At 49.5% G+C, this 13,933-nt stretch overlaps 2 protein-coding genes across 3 annotated transcripts; one reads left to right on the top strand and one right to left on the bottom strand.

The window, feature by feature from the left end:
* Positions 1-1,397: 1,397 nt before the first annotated feature.
* On the bottom strand, positions 1,398-5,976 carry crybb1l2 (crystallin, beta B1, like 2). Its single transcript, XM_006634109.3, has 6 exons — positions 5,893-5,976; positions 4,880-4,983; positions 3,783-3,901; positions 3,174-3,306; positions 2,606-2,748; positions 1,398-2,084 (listed from the first exon to the last, which is right to left on the bottom strand). Exons 2-6 carry the CDS (start codon positions 4,976-4,978, stop codon positions 1,913-1,915), a joined length of 666 nt encoding a protein of 221 aa, XP_006634172.1. The 5' UTR covers positions 4,979-4,983; positions 5,893-5,976; the 3' UTR covers positions 1,398-1,912.
* A 2,933-nt stretch (positions 5,977-8,909) lies between these two features.
* cryba1l2 (crystallin, beta A1, like 2) lies at positions 8,910-13,479 on the top strand. Of its 2 annotated transcripts, none has more exons than XM_015353916.2 (6): positions 8,910-9,010; positions 10,906-10,965; positions 11,161-11,279; positions 12,353-12,494; positions 12,631-12,773; positions 12,926-13,479. In XM_015353916.2, exons 2-6 carry the CDS (start codon positions 10,912-10,914, stop codon positions 13,071-13,073), a joined length of 606 nt encoding a protein of 201 aa, XP_015209402.1. In that variant the 5' UTR covers positions 8,910-9,010; positions 10,906-10,911; the 3' UTR covers positions 13,074-13,479. The 2 variants fall into 2 exon arrangements, with proteins under 2 accessions (XP_015209402.1, XP_015209403.1); XM_015353917.2 differs by having other exon boundaries at positions 8,953-9,006.
* Positions 13,480-13,933: the final 454 nt, after the last annotated feature.

Here is a 13,933-nt window from a genome sequence, read left to right on the forward strand (position 1 = left end):
AACACTAGCCCAGTCTGGGGTCCACTGAGGTCAGTGGCATTGAAACACTAGCCCAGTCTGGGGTCTACAGTGAGGTTAGTGGGGTTGTTACACTAGCCCAGTCTGGGGTCCACTGAGGTCAGTGGGGTTGTTACACTAGCCCAGTCTGGGGTCCACAGTGAGGTTAGTGGGGTTGATACACTAGCCCAGTCTGGGGTCTACAGTGAGGTTAGTGGGGTTGATACACTAGCCCAGTCTGGGGTCTACAGTGAGGTTAGTGGGGTTGTTATACTAGCCCAGTCTGGGGTCTACAGTGAGGTTGGTAGGGTTGATACACTAGCCCAGTCTGGGGTCCACAGTGAGGTCAGTGGCATTGAAACACTAGCCCAGTCTGGGGTCTACAGTCAGGTCAGTGGTGTTGATACACTAGCCCAGTCTGGGGTCTACAGTCAGGTCAGTGGTGTTAATAATAATAATAATAATTGCTTACACTTATATAGCGCTTTTCTGGACACTCCACTCAAAGCGCTTTACAGGTAATGGGGACTCCCCTCCACCACCACCAATGTGCAGCATCCACCTGGATGATGCGACGGCAGCCATAGTGCGCCAGAACGCTCACCACACATCAGCTATCAGTGGGGAGGAGAGCAGAGTAATGTAGCCAATTCATAGAGGGGGATTATTAGGAGGCCATGATTAGTAAGGGCCAATTGGAAATTTGGCCAGGACACCGGGGTTACACCCCTACTCTTTTCGAGAAGCGCCCTGGGATTTTTAATGACCACAGAGAGTCAGGACCTCGGTTTTACGTCTCATCTGAAGGACGGCGCCTGTTTACAGTATAGTGTCCCCGTCACTATACTGGGGCATTAGGACCCACATGGACTGCAGGGTGAGCGCCCCCTGCTGGCCCCACTAACACCTCTTCCAGCAGCAACCTTAGTTTTTCCCAGGAGGTCTCCCATCCAGGTACTGACCAGGCTCACACCTGCTTAGCTTCAGTGGGTTGCCAGTTGTGAGTTGCAGGGTGATATGGCTGCTGGTGTTGATACACTAGCCCAGTCTTGGGTCCACAGTGAGGTCAGTGGCGTTGATACACTAGCCCAGTCTGGGGTCCACAGTGAGGTTAGTGGGGTTGTTACACTAGCCCAGTCTGGGGTCTACAGTGAGGTTGGTGGGGTTGATACACTAGCCCAGTCTGGGGTCCACAGTGAGGTCTGTCAGTGTCAGTGGCCCCTGTCACACAGAGTGTAATGTTGTTGTAATATGGCAGCAGCTTACTTCTAAGCTAATGCGCAGTCAACACCTTAACATGGGTGTGAGTTATTTGCACCCAGCCAGCTTGCTAATTTGCAGGTGGATTCTCGAGTAACAATAAACTATAAAATGACACCACAGAAATCACTCAACAGAGCTCATCTTCAAATATTAGCATTTATTGAAAACAGGCCAGCATTCAGATCAATGTGCAGTAATCCTGTGTACATTTATATGTTGGTAGATATACAAAGTTTACACCATCTCCCAGCCCAAACAGCCATAAGCCTGGAGTGAAAGAGATTGGCTGCAGAGATAAGAGTAAGAGAGAGATGGAAGAGAGCAGAGGTCCTGAAAGGCAGGAAATCACCTTGGATGATTTTTAGGGCTCAAAAGGGCAAAGAAAAATCAATTGTCTAAGCAATGTTTAGATCACACAGTTTCCTCATTTTTCCTTTGTGAGCTGCAGTTGCCCCAGTGCGCCTGCACGATTTGAGGGGGCGCTCTCCCCTTCTCTTCTGTTCTGGGCACTACAGACGGACTGGACGTGGTGTCCGGAAACGCTGGTTTCTTTTACCGTCCAAAGGTGTGGCGCGGCGCCCAGTGCACTGTGTCTCCATCAGCTCTCCCCCTCTGCCCCCACCCCCCCCCCCCGGTGCTCTCCTGCCCCCCCTCACTTGCTGGCCATGGTGTAGCAGCCGTGGGGGTGCCACTGCATGTCGCGGATGCGCCTCATGGACTGGATCTGGGGAGTGCGGGCGCCCCACTCATTCCAGTGCCTGTAGTCTCCCTTCTCCAGGAGGTACTGGTAACCACGGTAACCGGGGAACTGGTATCCTACCCACCTAGAGAGAGAGGAGAAAGCAATTAAAATATTTTCACTAACTGACTGGACACTCCAGGACATTAACACTGCACTGAGAGAGAGGGGTTAATACAGTCCAGACACACTGACTGGACACTCCAGGACATTAACACTGCACTGAGAGAGAGGGGTTAATACAGTCCAGACACACTGACTGGACACTACAGGACATTAACACTGCACTGAGAGAGAGGGGTTAATACAGTCCAGACACACTGACTGGACACTACAGGACATTAACACTGCACTGAGAGAGAGGGGTTAATACAGTCCAGACACACTGACTGACACTACAGGACATTAACACTGCACTGAGAGAGAGGGGTTAATACAGTCCAGACACACTGACTGGACACTACAGTACATTAACACTGCACTGAGAGAGAGGGGTTAATACAGTCCAGACACACTGACTGGACACTACAGGACATTAACAATGCACAGAGAAAGAGGGTCAATGTGTCAGTGAATCTGTGTTACTAAGCTTCTGTCTGGACTCACGTTCCACAGCTGACCATGATGCTGCCCACTCTGTCAGTGAAGCCGTAGGAGAAGAGGCTGGGCACATCATCGTCCATGATCTCCATCTTCCTGCCCTTGAACTCCCCCACCTCGTACAGGCAGATCTTGTGCTTCTCTGGGTCCTGGGGGGGGGGGGGGGGGAGAAGGAGGGAGGAATTAGCTGAGTCAGTGCAATCTTCTTCAGGAGTAGCCCCAGCGATTACGTCTTTAAGAGAGCGGCAGGAAAGCTCAGCTCCACGCACCCACACCCCTTTATGTAAAGGAAGAGAAACTCATACCTGCCCTAAAAGATTTAGAAAGAGAAGTTAACAGAAGTGGATAATATTGACCTCGGAAGAGGAGGCTACCCCCCTTCTCAAAAGTGTGACTTCATCCAAGACCCCGAAAGTCACAGAATCAGGGGACGCTGCTACTTTGTGCACAAAACGCCAAGGCAGCCTGGGGGCACAGGCAAGGGACACAAGTGGCACAGCTCCTCACGGCGGGGGGGCGGGATCTCAGATACGGCTGTGGGCGACGCTGGCAGAAAGGCTGAGGGGAGGGTTACCATTCGGACAGGCCGGAAGGACATCATCCACTCGTTCCTGTAGCTGTTGCTCCAGCTGTCCCAGCGAGGGTACTCGCCCTTCTCCAGGATGTACATCTCGCCACAGAAGTTCATCTGCTCGTAGCCCACCCAGCTGCGCGGAGAGGGAGAGAGGAGAGAGCAGAGCTGAGGCTCAGCACTACAGCACAGACACGCCGACCCCTGCACTGAGCCGCACTGCGAGAGATGGGGATAGTGGCGATACGTGCCCAATCCGTGCAGTTTACAGTGTATTGAGATCGTCTTGGCAGATGATGCAGTGGATGTATTGTATTAATCAATCAATATGTCCTTCAAGACTACACTCAGGTGGTGCAATGCTTAGCATTGCTGGCTTGTAGCACTGGGGCCCAAGGTTCAATTCCTGGGGTGCTGTCTGCGTGGAGTTTGCGTGTTCCCCCTGTGCCCGTGGGGGTCTGCCCTGCGTGCTCTGGTAGTGCCGTCCACAGACGGCGAGGTCAGCCCGTGACCCTGTGTCGGATGGAGTGGATGACGCCCAGTGCCGTGCGGAAAGCGTGTGGGCGGCGTGTCTCGGTGGTCGGTGTCGCCCAGCAGCGGTCAGACACTCACGGTCCACATTCGACCCGGATGGAGCGGACTCTGTCGATGCCGCTGTCGCAGATGCTCATGCACTCTCCGGAGAACTCCACACAGCGACCCTGGAAGTTCTCCTGGTCGAAGACGTACATCTGCGGCGGGCAGGGAGGGACAGAGAGGTCAGGGGAGAGAGAGAGGGTCATGTCTGACCGTGCTCCGAGTGCCGGGCTGTGGCGGTCTGGCTTTATTGTGGATCCATGTATGTGACATTGCTTGGCTGTTTTTTTGTTGTACATCTGTAATGTTTTCTGGTTTGAGTCTGAATTGTCTCTCTGTGCAGGGAGGTGCTAAAAGTGTCTGAAGTATTCATACGCTGCCCCACAGTGGTTTCCTGTGTATTTCCAGAATATTACTACAGATTACTTTTTTACCACCTTTCCAGGCTGCGTTGCAGTGTTGTGTTGTGTTGTGTTGTGTTGCACAGTGTTCCTGTGTGTTGCAGGGTATAGGTGTGAGTCTCCAGGCTGTGTAGTTCAGTGTTGTGCTGTGTTGCACAGTGTTGTGTTGTGTTGTGTTGCACAGTGTTCCTGTGTGTTGCAGAGTGCAGGTGTGAGTCTCCAGGCTGTGTAGTTCAGTGTTGTGCTGTGTTGCACAGTGTTCCTGTGTGTTGCAGGGTCCAGGTGTGAGTCTCCAGGCTGTGTAGTTCAGTGTTGTGCTGTGTTGCACAGTGTTGTGTTGTGTTGTGTTGCACAGTGTTCCTGTGTGTTGCAGGGTATGGGTGTGAGTCTCCGGGCTGTGTAGTTCAGTGTTGTGCTGTGTTGCACAGTGTTGTGTTGTGTTGCAGGGTGCAGGTGTGAGTCTCCAGGCTGTGTAGTTCAGTGTTGTGCTGTGTTGCACAGTGTTGTGTTGTGTTACAGGGTTCAGGTGTGAGTCTCCAGGCTGTGTAGTTCAGTGTTGTGCTGTGTTGCACGGTGGTCCAGTTTGTTGCAGGGTGCAGGTGTGAGTCTCCAGGCTGTGTAGTTCAGTGTTGTGCTGTGTTGCACAGTGTTGCACAGTGTTGCACAGTGTTGTGCTGTGTTGCACGGTGGTCCAGTGTGTTGCAGGGTGCAGGTGCGGGGGCAGTACTGTACCTTGTAAGCCATCATGCCCATCTCGGTCTTCTTCGTCTGAGCGCTCTTCCCGTCAGTCTGGGAGGCGGCCTTGGAGGACTTCTCTCCGCTGGAAGACATGGTGACTGAGGAGGCCCAGGACAGAGGGCAGAGAGAAACAGCAGCACAGGCAGTGAGAGAGAACAGGAGTCAGGGGCAGAGGGCAGAGAGAAACAGCAGCACAGGCAGTGAGAGAGAACAGGAGTCAGGGGCAGAGGGCAGAGAGAAACAGCAGCACAGGCAGTGAGAGAGAACAGGAGTCAGGGGCAGAGGGGCAGAGAGAAACAGCAGCACAGGCAGTGAGAGAGAACAGGAGACAGGGGCAGAGGGCAGAGAGGCAGGAGAGGGGCAGAGAGACAGAGAAAGAAAAAAATCTCAATATATACACAAATGCACATTGAACCCACATCCATGTAGCCTTGGTTTTGTGCAATAACTGAGCAACACACTGCCCACTACAGCACAGAATAATGTACTAAACTACACAACAGTTTACCAAAACCGTAGCATACAGATTAGAGCAATATATCCTAACATCATATAGCTTCATCCATGCAGCATTACAAGTTAATTATACTGCACAGTGCAGTGTCCCAGAGTATAATATATAGTGCAAATCACTACAGAGCAATATAACACATTAGTAAAGTGTTAAAGTAAAGCACATTAAAGTACAGCACAGACCGCCATTTCTGAAATTATACTACAGCACACTGCCCCATCCCTGACATTACAGTACAGCATAGAGCCCCATCCCTGACATTACAGTACAGCATAGAGCCCCATTCCTGACATTACAGTACAGCATAGAGCCCCATTCCTGAGGTTACAGTACAGCACAGACTGCCATTCCTGAAGTTACAGTAAAGCACATTGTCCCAATCCTGAAATTATACTACAGCATTCTATTGCATTGCAAAGCCCCATTCCTACCATTAAGCCAGGCTGATACTGTATTGGGGAGTGCAGAGACCAGCCCCTCTCTGGGCTCTTACCTCTCTCTGTGTGAGGGGTTTGCTGTATGTCTCTCTGACGGTGTGTGTCGGTGTACCTCGCTCCCTGCCCTTTTATACCCTGGCGTGCTCCAGCGGGGGATTAAGGCCAGAGAAACAAACCCGCTGAGCCCACAGGAGGGAGAGAATAGAATCCCCCCATCATCATCCCTGCCAGAGAGAAGGGGGGCCGCTGAGCACACCGAAATGTGGAGAGTTACAAGTCAGCAGTTCAGTGAAAATGGCGTGTGCACTCACAATACAGCCATGACAGAAAGTGACCTGCTGCTACACACACTGAAGAAAAATCAGAATTGCTTGAAATGATATGGTGCATTTCATCTGAAGGGAACCCACAGTGCTTCCCGTGTAGAAGGGGACTCAGGTCCTCCTTCACTGACGTGCAGCCCCACCTGGGAGACACACAGCCCCCTCCTGCACCAGCAGCCCCACCTGGGAGACACACAGCCCCCTCCTGCACCTGTGGCCCCACCTGGGAGACACACAGCCCCCTCCTGCACCAGCGGCCCCACCTGGGAGACACACAGCCCCCTCCTGCACCTGTGGCCCCACCTGGGAGACACACAGCCCCCTCCTGCACCTGTGGCCCCACCTGGGAGACACACAGCCCCCTCCAGCACCAGCGGCCCCACCTGGGAGACACGCAGCCCCCTCCTGCACCTGTGGCCCCACTTGGGAGATACACAGCCCCCTCCTGCACCTGCGGCCCCTCCTGGGAGACACACAGCCCCCTCCTGCACCAGCAGCCCCACCTACAGACACACAGCCCCCTCCTGCACCAGCAGCTCCACCTGGGAGACACACAGCCCCCTCCTGCCTCCTGCACCCGCGGCCCCACCTGGGAGACACACAGCCCCCTCCTGCACCTGTGGCCCCACCTGGGAGACACACAGCCCCCTCCTGCACCTGTGGCCCCACCTGGGAGACACACAGCCCCCTCCTGCACCTGCAGCCCCACCTGGGAGACACACAGCCCCCTCCTGCACCAGCGGCCCCACCTGGGAGACACACAGCCCCCTCCTGCACCAGCGGCCCACCTGGGAGACACACAGCCCCCTCCTGCACCAGCGGCCCCACCTGGGAGACACACAGCCATTCAATGAGTCTAACGGGTTGTTAGAAGCTAATTGATCAGATCATCTCATCCAGCTGGTTCAAGAAAGGGTATCAGTTTCAACAACATGGCTGGACAGCTTGTTCCACACTCCCACCACCCTCTGTGTAAAAAAGTGCCTCCTGTTCTGACTGGAGGATCTCATCCAGCTGTGTCTTGAAATAAGCCAGGGTATAAAGTTCAACAACATGGCTGGAGAGCTTGTTCTACACTCCTACATACCCTTATGCTCCCATGCTCTTTTAAAAGTGATTTTAAACCACATTTTTTAAAACTGCGAATAATTCTTATAAATGATATATCAGGCTCAGGTTAGATAGCATGGTTCCACTTCAGTAGGGAACAGCTCTGATCCTGGAGCATCGCAGTGTCTGCGGGATTCTGTTCCACCTCTTCCATTAATTGCTCATCATCAATACAAATGCACCTGTGTGTCTACTCCAGAGATACTCACTCCTGCTGGACTCTGCTCTGGAGTATAAACTCTTATTGGAGACTCTGTATATACACACACACCTGGAGTACAGACTCTTATTGGAGACTCTGTATATATATACACACCCACACCACGAGTACAGACTCTTATTGGAGACTCTGTATATATATACACACACACACCTGGAGTACAGACTCTTATTGGAGACTCTGTATGTATACACACACACACCTGGAGTACAGACTCTTATTGGAGACTCTGTATATATATATACACACACACCTGGAGTACAGACTCTTATTGGAGACTCTGTATATATACACACACACACCTGGAGTACAGACTGTTATTGGAGACTCTGTATATATATACACACCCACACCACGAGTACAGACTCTTATTGGAGACTCTGTATATATATACACACACACCTGGAGTACAGACTCTTATTGGAGACTCTGTATACACACACACACACCTGGAGTACAGACTCTTATTGGAGACTCTGTATGTATACACACACACACCTGGAGTACAGACTCTTATTGGAGACTCTGTATATATATATACACACACACCTGGAGTACAGACTCTTATTGTAGACTCTGTATATACATACACACCTGGAGTACAGACTCTTATTGGAGACTCTGTATATACAGTACACACACACCTGGAGTACAGACTCTTATTGGAGACTCTGTATATATACACACACACACCTGGAGGACAGGCTCTTATCGGAGACTCTGTACTCCAGGTGTGTGTGTGTATATACAGACTCTTATTGGAGACTCTGTATATATATACACACACACCTGGAGTACAGACTCTTATTGGAGACTCTGTATATATATACACACACACCTGGAGTACAGACTCTTATTGGAGACTCTGTATATACCAGTATATACACACACCTGGAGTACAATCCCCTACCATCCCTACCACAGAATGAGCGTCTGGGTGACTAGCGCACATCTCTTTTTCGTTTTAAATTTTTATTTCTGAAGAAATATAAGTACGTGTTGCGTTTTAAATCAGCGTGCAACGGAAACAACCAGAGGGAAACCATGCTGAAATTGGGAAATCGCCACACAGCGAGTTTACCATCAGAACTGGCGTTTTCACACAATGCGGTACCGCTGACAGCTCATTCGCCCTCCCCGTGTCCCCGTCTCTCTCACACACAAACAGTTAATCCCACCAGTGAAGGGCTGTGCTGAATGTATAGCCAAGCTATTGTCTATAGAATACGGACTGCTGACCCATCCTAACTGCTCCAGTCCGCTGCGCAATGGAGTGGACAAGGCCTTTACATCCGAGTCTATACTATTTGCTGACACGAACAGGCTAGCAACCGCGTTGAAATAATACATGGAAAATTGGCTAGGTCACGCGGGTTGTGCGCTCACACACACTCAGAAAAAGGATACGCACACACAGAGGGAGTACTACCTGGACAATATAAAACCAGGCCGCCAGAAACACGACAGCTCTACGAAGTCAAACGGGTTTGCTCTGGGAACGCGATCCGACACATCCCGTAGGTAGGACTATTTATTTTATTGAGTAGAGGTGTTAAACTGACGTTTGCTTATAATCCCTAAGAAGACTCGCGCTAATATCCCGGCATTATATTTATTGTGGATTTGTGCCGACATTTAAAAAGCTGTTTTGCACAGAGAACCACTGAGAATTTAGCCTACACTGAGCGAAATTATGAGTTGATTTTTTGCAAAGTTTTTGCTGTACATCTCGGCAAGCAATTCGGGTGAAAGAGACCGCACGTGTTTTGTTGAAAACTGTTTATGTGAAGCTCACTCAGTACAAGTTAGCGTTATTATGTTGCTCTACTCGAGGAATAGACCATCAACATCAGGAGGGCACCAGTGGAAACTACAAGGAAGTGCTTTTAAAACTGAGAAAAGGAGGCGCTTCTTTACACAAAGGGTGGTGGGAGTGTGTAACAGGCTGTCCAGCCGTGTTGTTGAAATCAGTACCCTGGCTTCTGTCTAGAAACAGCTGGATGAGATCCCCGAGTCAGGACAGGAGGCGTTTCTTTACACAAAGGGTGGTGGGAGTGTGGAACAACCTATGCATCCATGTTGTGGAAGCCGATTCCCCGACTTTTTCAAGAAACCGTTGGATAAGATCCTCGGATCGATTAGTTACTAGCAACCAAGCGAGATGGTCTTTTGTTTATGACTTTTTTATGTTCTCGTGTTGCTCATCTTACCTTTCGGGATAAGGATGTCTACAGGGTTAACTTGATCAATTCAGCACCACAAAACAAACGACCCAGATGTCCCGAATGGTTTTCACTGACGTTTATGTTAAAATAATTTTAAAATGACAGCGGAATCATTACTCTCTTGTGCTCTAAAAAAGCCTCTGGGGATACAATTTGGGGTTTATGTTATGGGGTATATCAATACCGAACTAGCGCTCACTGCTTAAAACTCTGGAAGCTGAACGGTGTTGGTGGGAGGGACTTAAATGTGTTAATTATGCTCCGGCTGGATGTTATGTGTGAGTTAGAGAAGGAGCCTTAATACGAAAACCCACCCGAGTTTGTGCGATTTTCCCACGTGAGAGGGCGAGTTGCGATGAATGTCGGGATGTGCGAATACGATAATACTGTATATCCCAGCCTCGCAAAGCGTTGGCGAGGAAGGCGGTAGCTTGCGTTTTCTTTAACGAATGGTCAAGTGGACATGATGTCGCTTCAAGGGTACAAGGGGACTCGCCTCATCCCCTCAGGAAGTGCAGGCTCCTGTATCAGTCACTCACTGGGCGGTGTTCCTGTCTCGCTTCTGACAGTCCACGACTGGTGCGCTCAAGCCCAGAGCGCTTCAACGATCAACGAGTGTTTTTTTTCTTTCCTTTGCTGATTTATAATATTGCATAACAAAACGTCTTCAACATGTATCGTTTTCAAAAGAAATGAATAGTTGTCACATTTCCATGTACACATACACAGCACAAGAGAGTCTGCCAGACACACAGTGAAACGGCCAACGAGATAAAGTAAGTCTGATTGACACACAGTCACATCGGACAATCAGATACAGATAGTGAATCACACTGACAATCATATTCAGTCAGGTACACGGTGACTCACATTGACAATCAGATACAGTCAGATACACAGTGAGTCACATTGACGATCATATACAGTCAGATACACAGTGAATCAGTTCCACTGAGAGTCAGATACTGTTAGACTGATATGCAGTGAGTCAGTTCCACTGACAATCAGATACAGTCAGATCAGACACATAGTGAGCCCCAGTGAAAATGAGATACAATCAGACAGATACAAGCAGATAGATAAAGAGTCGACAGTCACACTGACAACTGGATACATCAGATAAAGAGATCCAAGAAACATTGTTCTCGGTTCACCTGTGCATGTCTCTCACCCTCTTTCTCTCTCCAACAGCTAAAGATGCAGAAAACTACAATGACACAGCAGGGAATGGGCTTCGCTCCTTTCTGGAAGGTACAACTCACTGTACATACTGACCCAGTATAGACACACACTCTGATACCCTGTATGTGCAGTGTTAATGTACTGGAGTGTCCAGTCAGTGTGTCTGGACTGTATTAACCCCTCTCTCTCAGTGCAGTGTTAATGTACTGGAGTGTCCAGTCAGTGTGTCTGGACTGTATTAACACCTCTCTCTCTCCTGGTCAGGTGACAGTGTGGGAGCAGGAGTATTTCCAGGGCAAATGTCAGGAGTTCACAGCTGAGTGCTGCAACATCCAGGACTGTGGATTCGACAACATCCGCTCCATCCGTGTGGAGAGTGGAGCGTGAGTCCACTGGTGCTCTACTGTGTCCTTGTCTCTGTGTCTGTTTCACTATCTGTGGGCTCATTTGTATATGCAGCTTCATTAGGCTGGAGAACTGCAGTCTGAAAACAGTCACTGGAAACTATAAGAAAAATGGCGATTTGACAACTTAGCCTAAAACTTAGGTCACTTACTTTAAGATCGGAGGTGCAATGAAACTCCCAAGGCCTGAAGCCTTCGAGGTTTATAGGTGTCCATTCCTGGACAGTGTCCTTCACTGTACATCTCTGACAGTCAGTAACTCTGGTTAATTTGTCTCTCATCTCCCGCACGAGCTCAGGAGTAAAAGAATCTTTTTCATTTTCTGCCTCCCCCCCATCAACTCTTTGTCTTTGTCCCTCATTACAGTGTCTGGACTGTATTAACCCCTCTTTCTCAGTGCAGTGTTAATGTACTGTAGTGTCCAGTCGGTGTGTCTGGACTGTATTAACCCCTCTCTCTCAGTGCAGTGTTAATGTCCTGGAGTGTCCAGTCAGTGTGTCTGGACTGTATTAACCCCTCTCTCTCAGTGCAGTGTTAATGTCCTGGAGTGTCCAGTCAGTGTGTCTGGACTGTATTAACCCCTCTTTCTCAGTGCAGTGTTAATGTACTGGAGTGTCCAGTCAGTGTGTCTGGACTGTATTAACCCCTCTTTCTCAGTGCAGTGTTAATGTACTGGAGTGTCCAGTCAGTGTGTCTGGACTATAGTAACCCCTCTCTCTCAGTGCAGTGTTAATGTCCTGTAGTGTCCAGTCAGTGTGTCTGGACTGTATTAACCCCTCTCTCTCAGTGCAGTGTTAATGTCCTGTAGTGTCCAGTCAGTGTGTCTGGACTGTATTAACCCCTCTCTCTCAATGCAGTGTTAATGTACTGTAGTGTCCAGTCGGTGTGTCTGGACTGTATTAACCCCTCTCTCTCAGTGCAGTGTTAATGTCCTGGAGTGTCCAGTCAGTGTGTCTGGACTGTATTAACCCCTCTCTCTCAGTGCAGTGTTAATGTACTGTAGTGTCCAGTCAGTGTGTCTGGACTGTATTAACCCATGTCTCTGCCTGTAGGTGGGTGGGATTTGAGCACCACGATTTCCAGGGGCAGCAGTTTGTCTTGGAAAGAGGAGAGTACCCCCGCTGGGACGGCTGGAGTGGCAGCCTGTCCTACCATGTGGAGAGACTGATGTCTTTTCGACCAATCTACTGCGCTGTGAGTGTTCAAGCCGAGTTTAGACCATGTGCAGTAGTGTAGTTACTAACCCCTCTGTCTCAGGGCCGTGTTAATGTACTACAGCGTGCCATCAGCGTCTCTGCTGTAGAACACTAACCCTTGCTCCCCTTTCCAGTCTCACCACAGCAGTCGCATGATGATCTTCGAGAAGGAGAACTTCATGGGCCGCAGTGTGGAGCTGTGCGATGACTACCCCTCCCTGCAGGCCATGGGCTGGTGCAACAATGAAGTAGGATCCATGCATGTGCAGTGCGGCGCGTGAGTATTCACTTTGAACCTTTAAACATGCATCACCTATAGAGCCAAAGGCTTTGTAAGCCCCATCTCTCAGAGTCACTCCTAATGGACTGAGTCAGTGTGTTCGTACTGAACTCTGAACTAACCTGCTTGATGTCCTGTTCTCTCTGTAGCTGGGTGTGTTACCAGTACCCAGGATACAGGGGCTACCAGTACATCATGGAGTGTGAGCGACACAGCGGGGACTACCAGCACTGGAAGAACTGGGGCTCCCACTCCCAGACCCCCCAGATCCAGTCCATCCGCCGGATCCAGCACTGAGCTCCATCCCACTGCTGACACCAGACACACACACACTGCAGCACTCACTTCTGTATTACCACACCGACACACTGATACACATTCACACAACCCTTCGCACACACCTGCCTCTGGCTTTTATTAGAATTGAAGATGGCGAAGCGTGCATGTACGCGCACACACACACTGGCAGTTCAAAACCAACGTGGAAACATGTATGCGTGTTCTGTGGCCAACACTACATAGCGTGCACAGGGCTGGAGACTGGTGGGCTGTGTGAGCTGATGCTCAGGGAGTGACCGTAACCACCAAATCTGGCACCTGACTAGTGCATTGTGGGCTGCCGCTGCAATGATGTCATCAGGACATACAGTGTGCCACATGTCTAGGAGTTTGAACCGACAATAATAAAGCTCCATTCAATGAATTGTTTTCTCCGTGTCTTAATTACGAAGCTTAATTATGTGCCTAAAGCAATTTCTCCAATTCCCTAATGCCTCCCTAAAATAACTAGGTATAATAAATATAGCAAAAGTAATATATAGCAGTACTTAGAACTACAAAACTCACTATATAGTCTTAAGTTGTATATTTCAGAGGGAATTTAAGTTTATTTAAAAATCGGCAGTTTTGGTATTGTAACGGTCAATCCTAAACTCTTTAACTTACCCTTAAATATCCTGCTCACAGGACAGGTATCATACTTGTAGAAGTGAGGTCAAAAGGGCTGATTGACAGCAAAAATAACCGAGAACCATCTAATGGACTCTAGATCGTAAACACCCCAACAAAACCAAAAGACGGAGAACACATCGGCGAAAACAAAATAAAGGACCAAAAAAAAAATCCCAATAATAAGACTGAAAAGATGGTTGCACCGA

This window comes from Lepisosteus oculatus, chromosome 6 (genome assembly GCF_040954835.1).
Source record: "Lepisosteus oculatus isolate fLepOcu1 chromosome 6, fLepOcu1.hap2, whole genome shotgun sequence".
In the NCBI taxonomy this organism is placed as follows: Eukaryota; Metazoa; Chordata; class Actinopteri; order Semionotiformes; family Lepisosteidae; genus Lepisosteus; species Lepisosteus oculatus.

Excerpts from the sequence above, each read along its gene's own strand:
- crybb1l2 (XM_006634109.3), bottom strand. The coding sequence starts at position 4,978 with ATGTCTTCCAGCGGAGAGAAGTCCTCCAAGGCCGCCTCCCAGACTGAC. Across the intron at positions 3,307-3,782 it reads ATCCGGGTCGAATGTGGACC|CTGGGTGGGCTACGAGCAGA; the intron begins GTGAGTGTCTGA and ends CTCTCCGCGCAG. Across the intron at positions 2,085-2,605 it reads ATCATGGTCAGCTGTGGAAC|GTGGGTAGGATACCAGTTCC; the intron begins GTGAGTCCAGAC and ends CTCTCTCTCTAG.
- cryba1l2 (XM_015353916.2), top strand. The coding sequence starts at position 10,912 with ATGCAGAAAACTACAATGACACAGCAGGGAATGGGCTTCGCTCCTTTC. Across the intron at positions 10,966-11,160 it reads GCTTCGCTCCTTTCTGGAAG|GTGACAGTGTGGGAGCAGGA; the intron begins GTACAACTCACT and ends TCTCCTGGTCAG. Across the intron at positions 11,280-12,352 it reads ATCCGTGTGGAGAGTGGAGC|GTGGGTGGGATTTGAGCACC; the intron begins GTGAGTCCACTG and ends CTCTGCCTGTAG.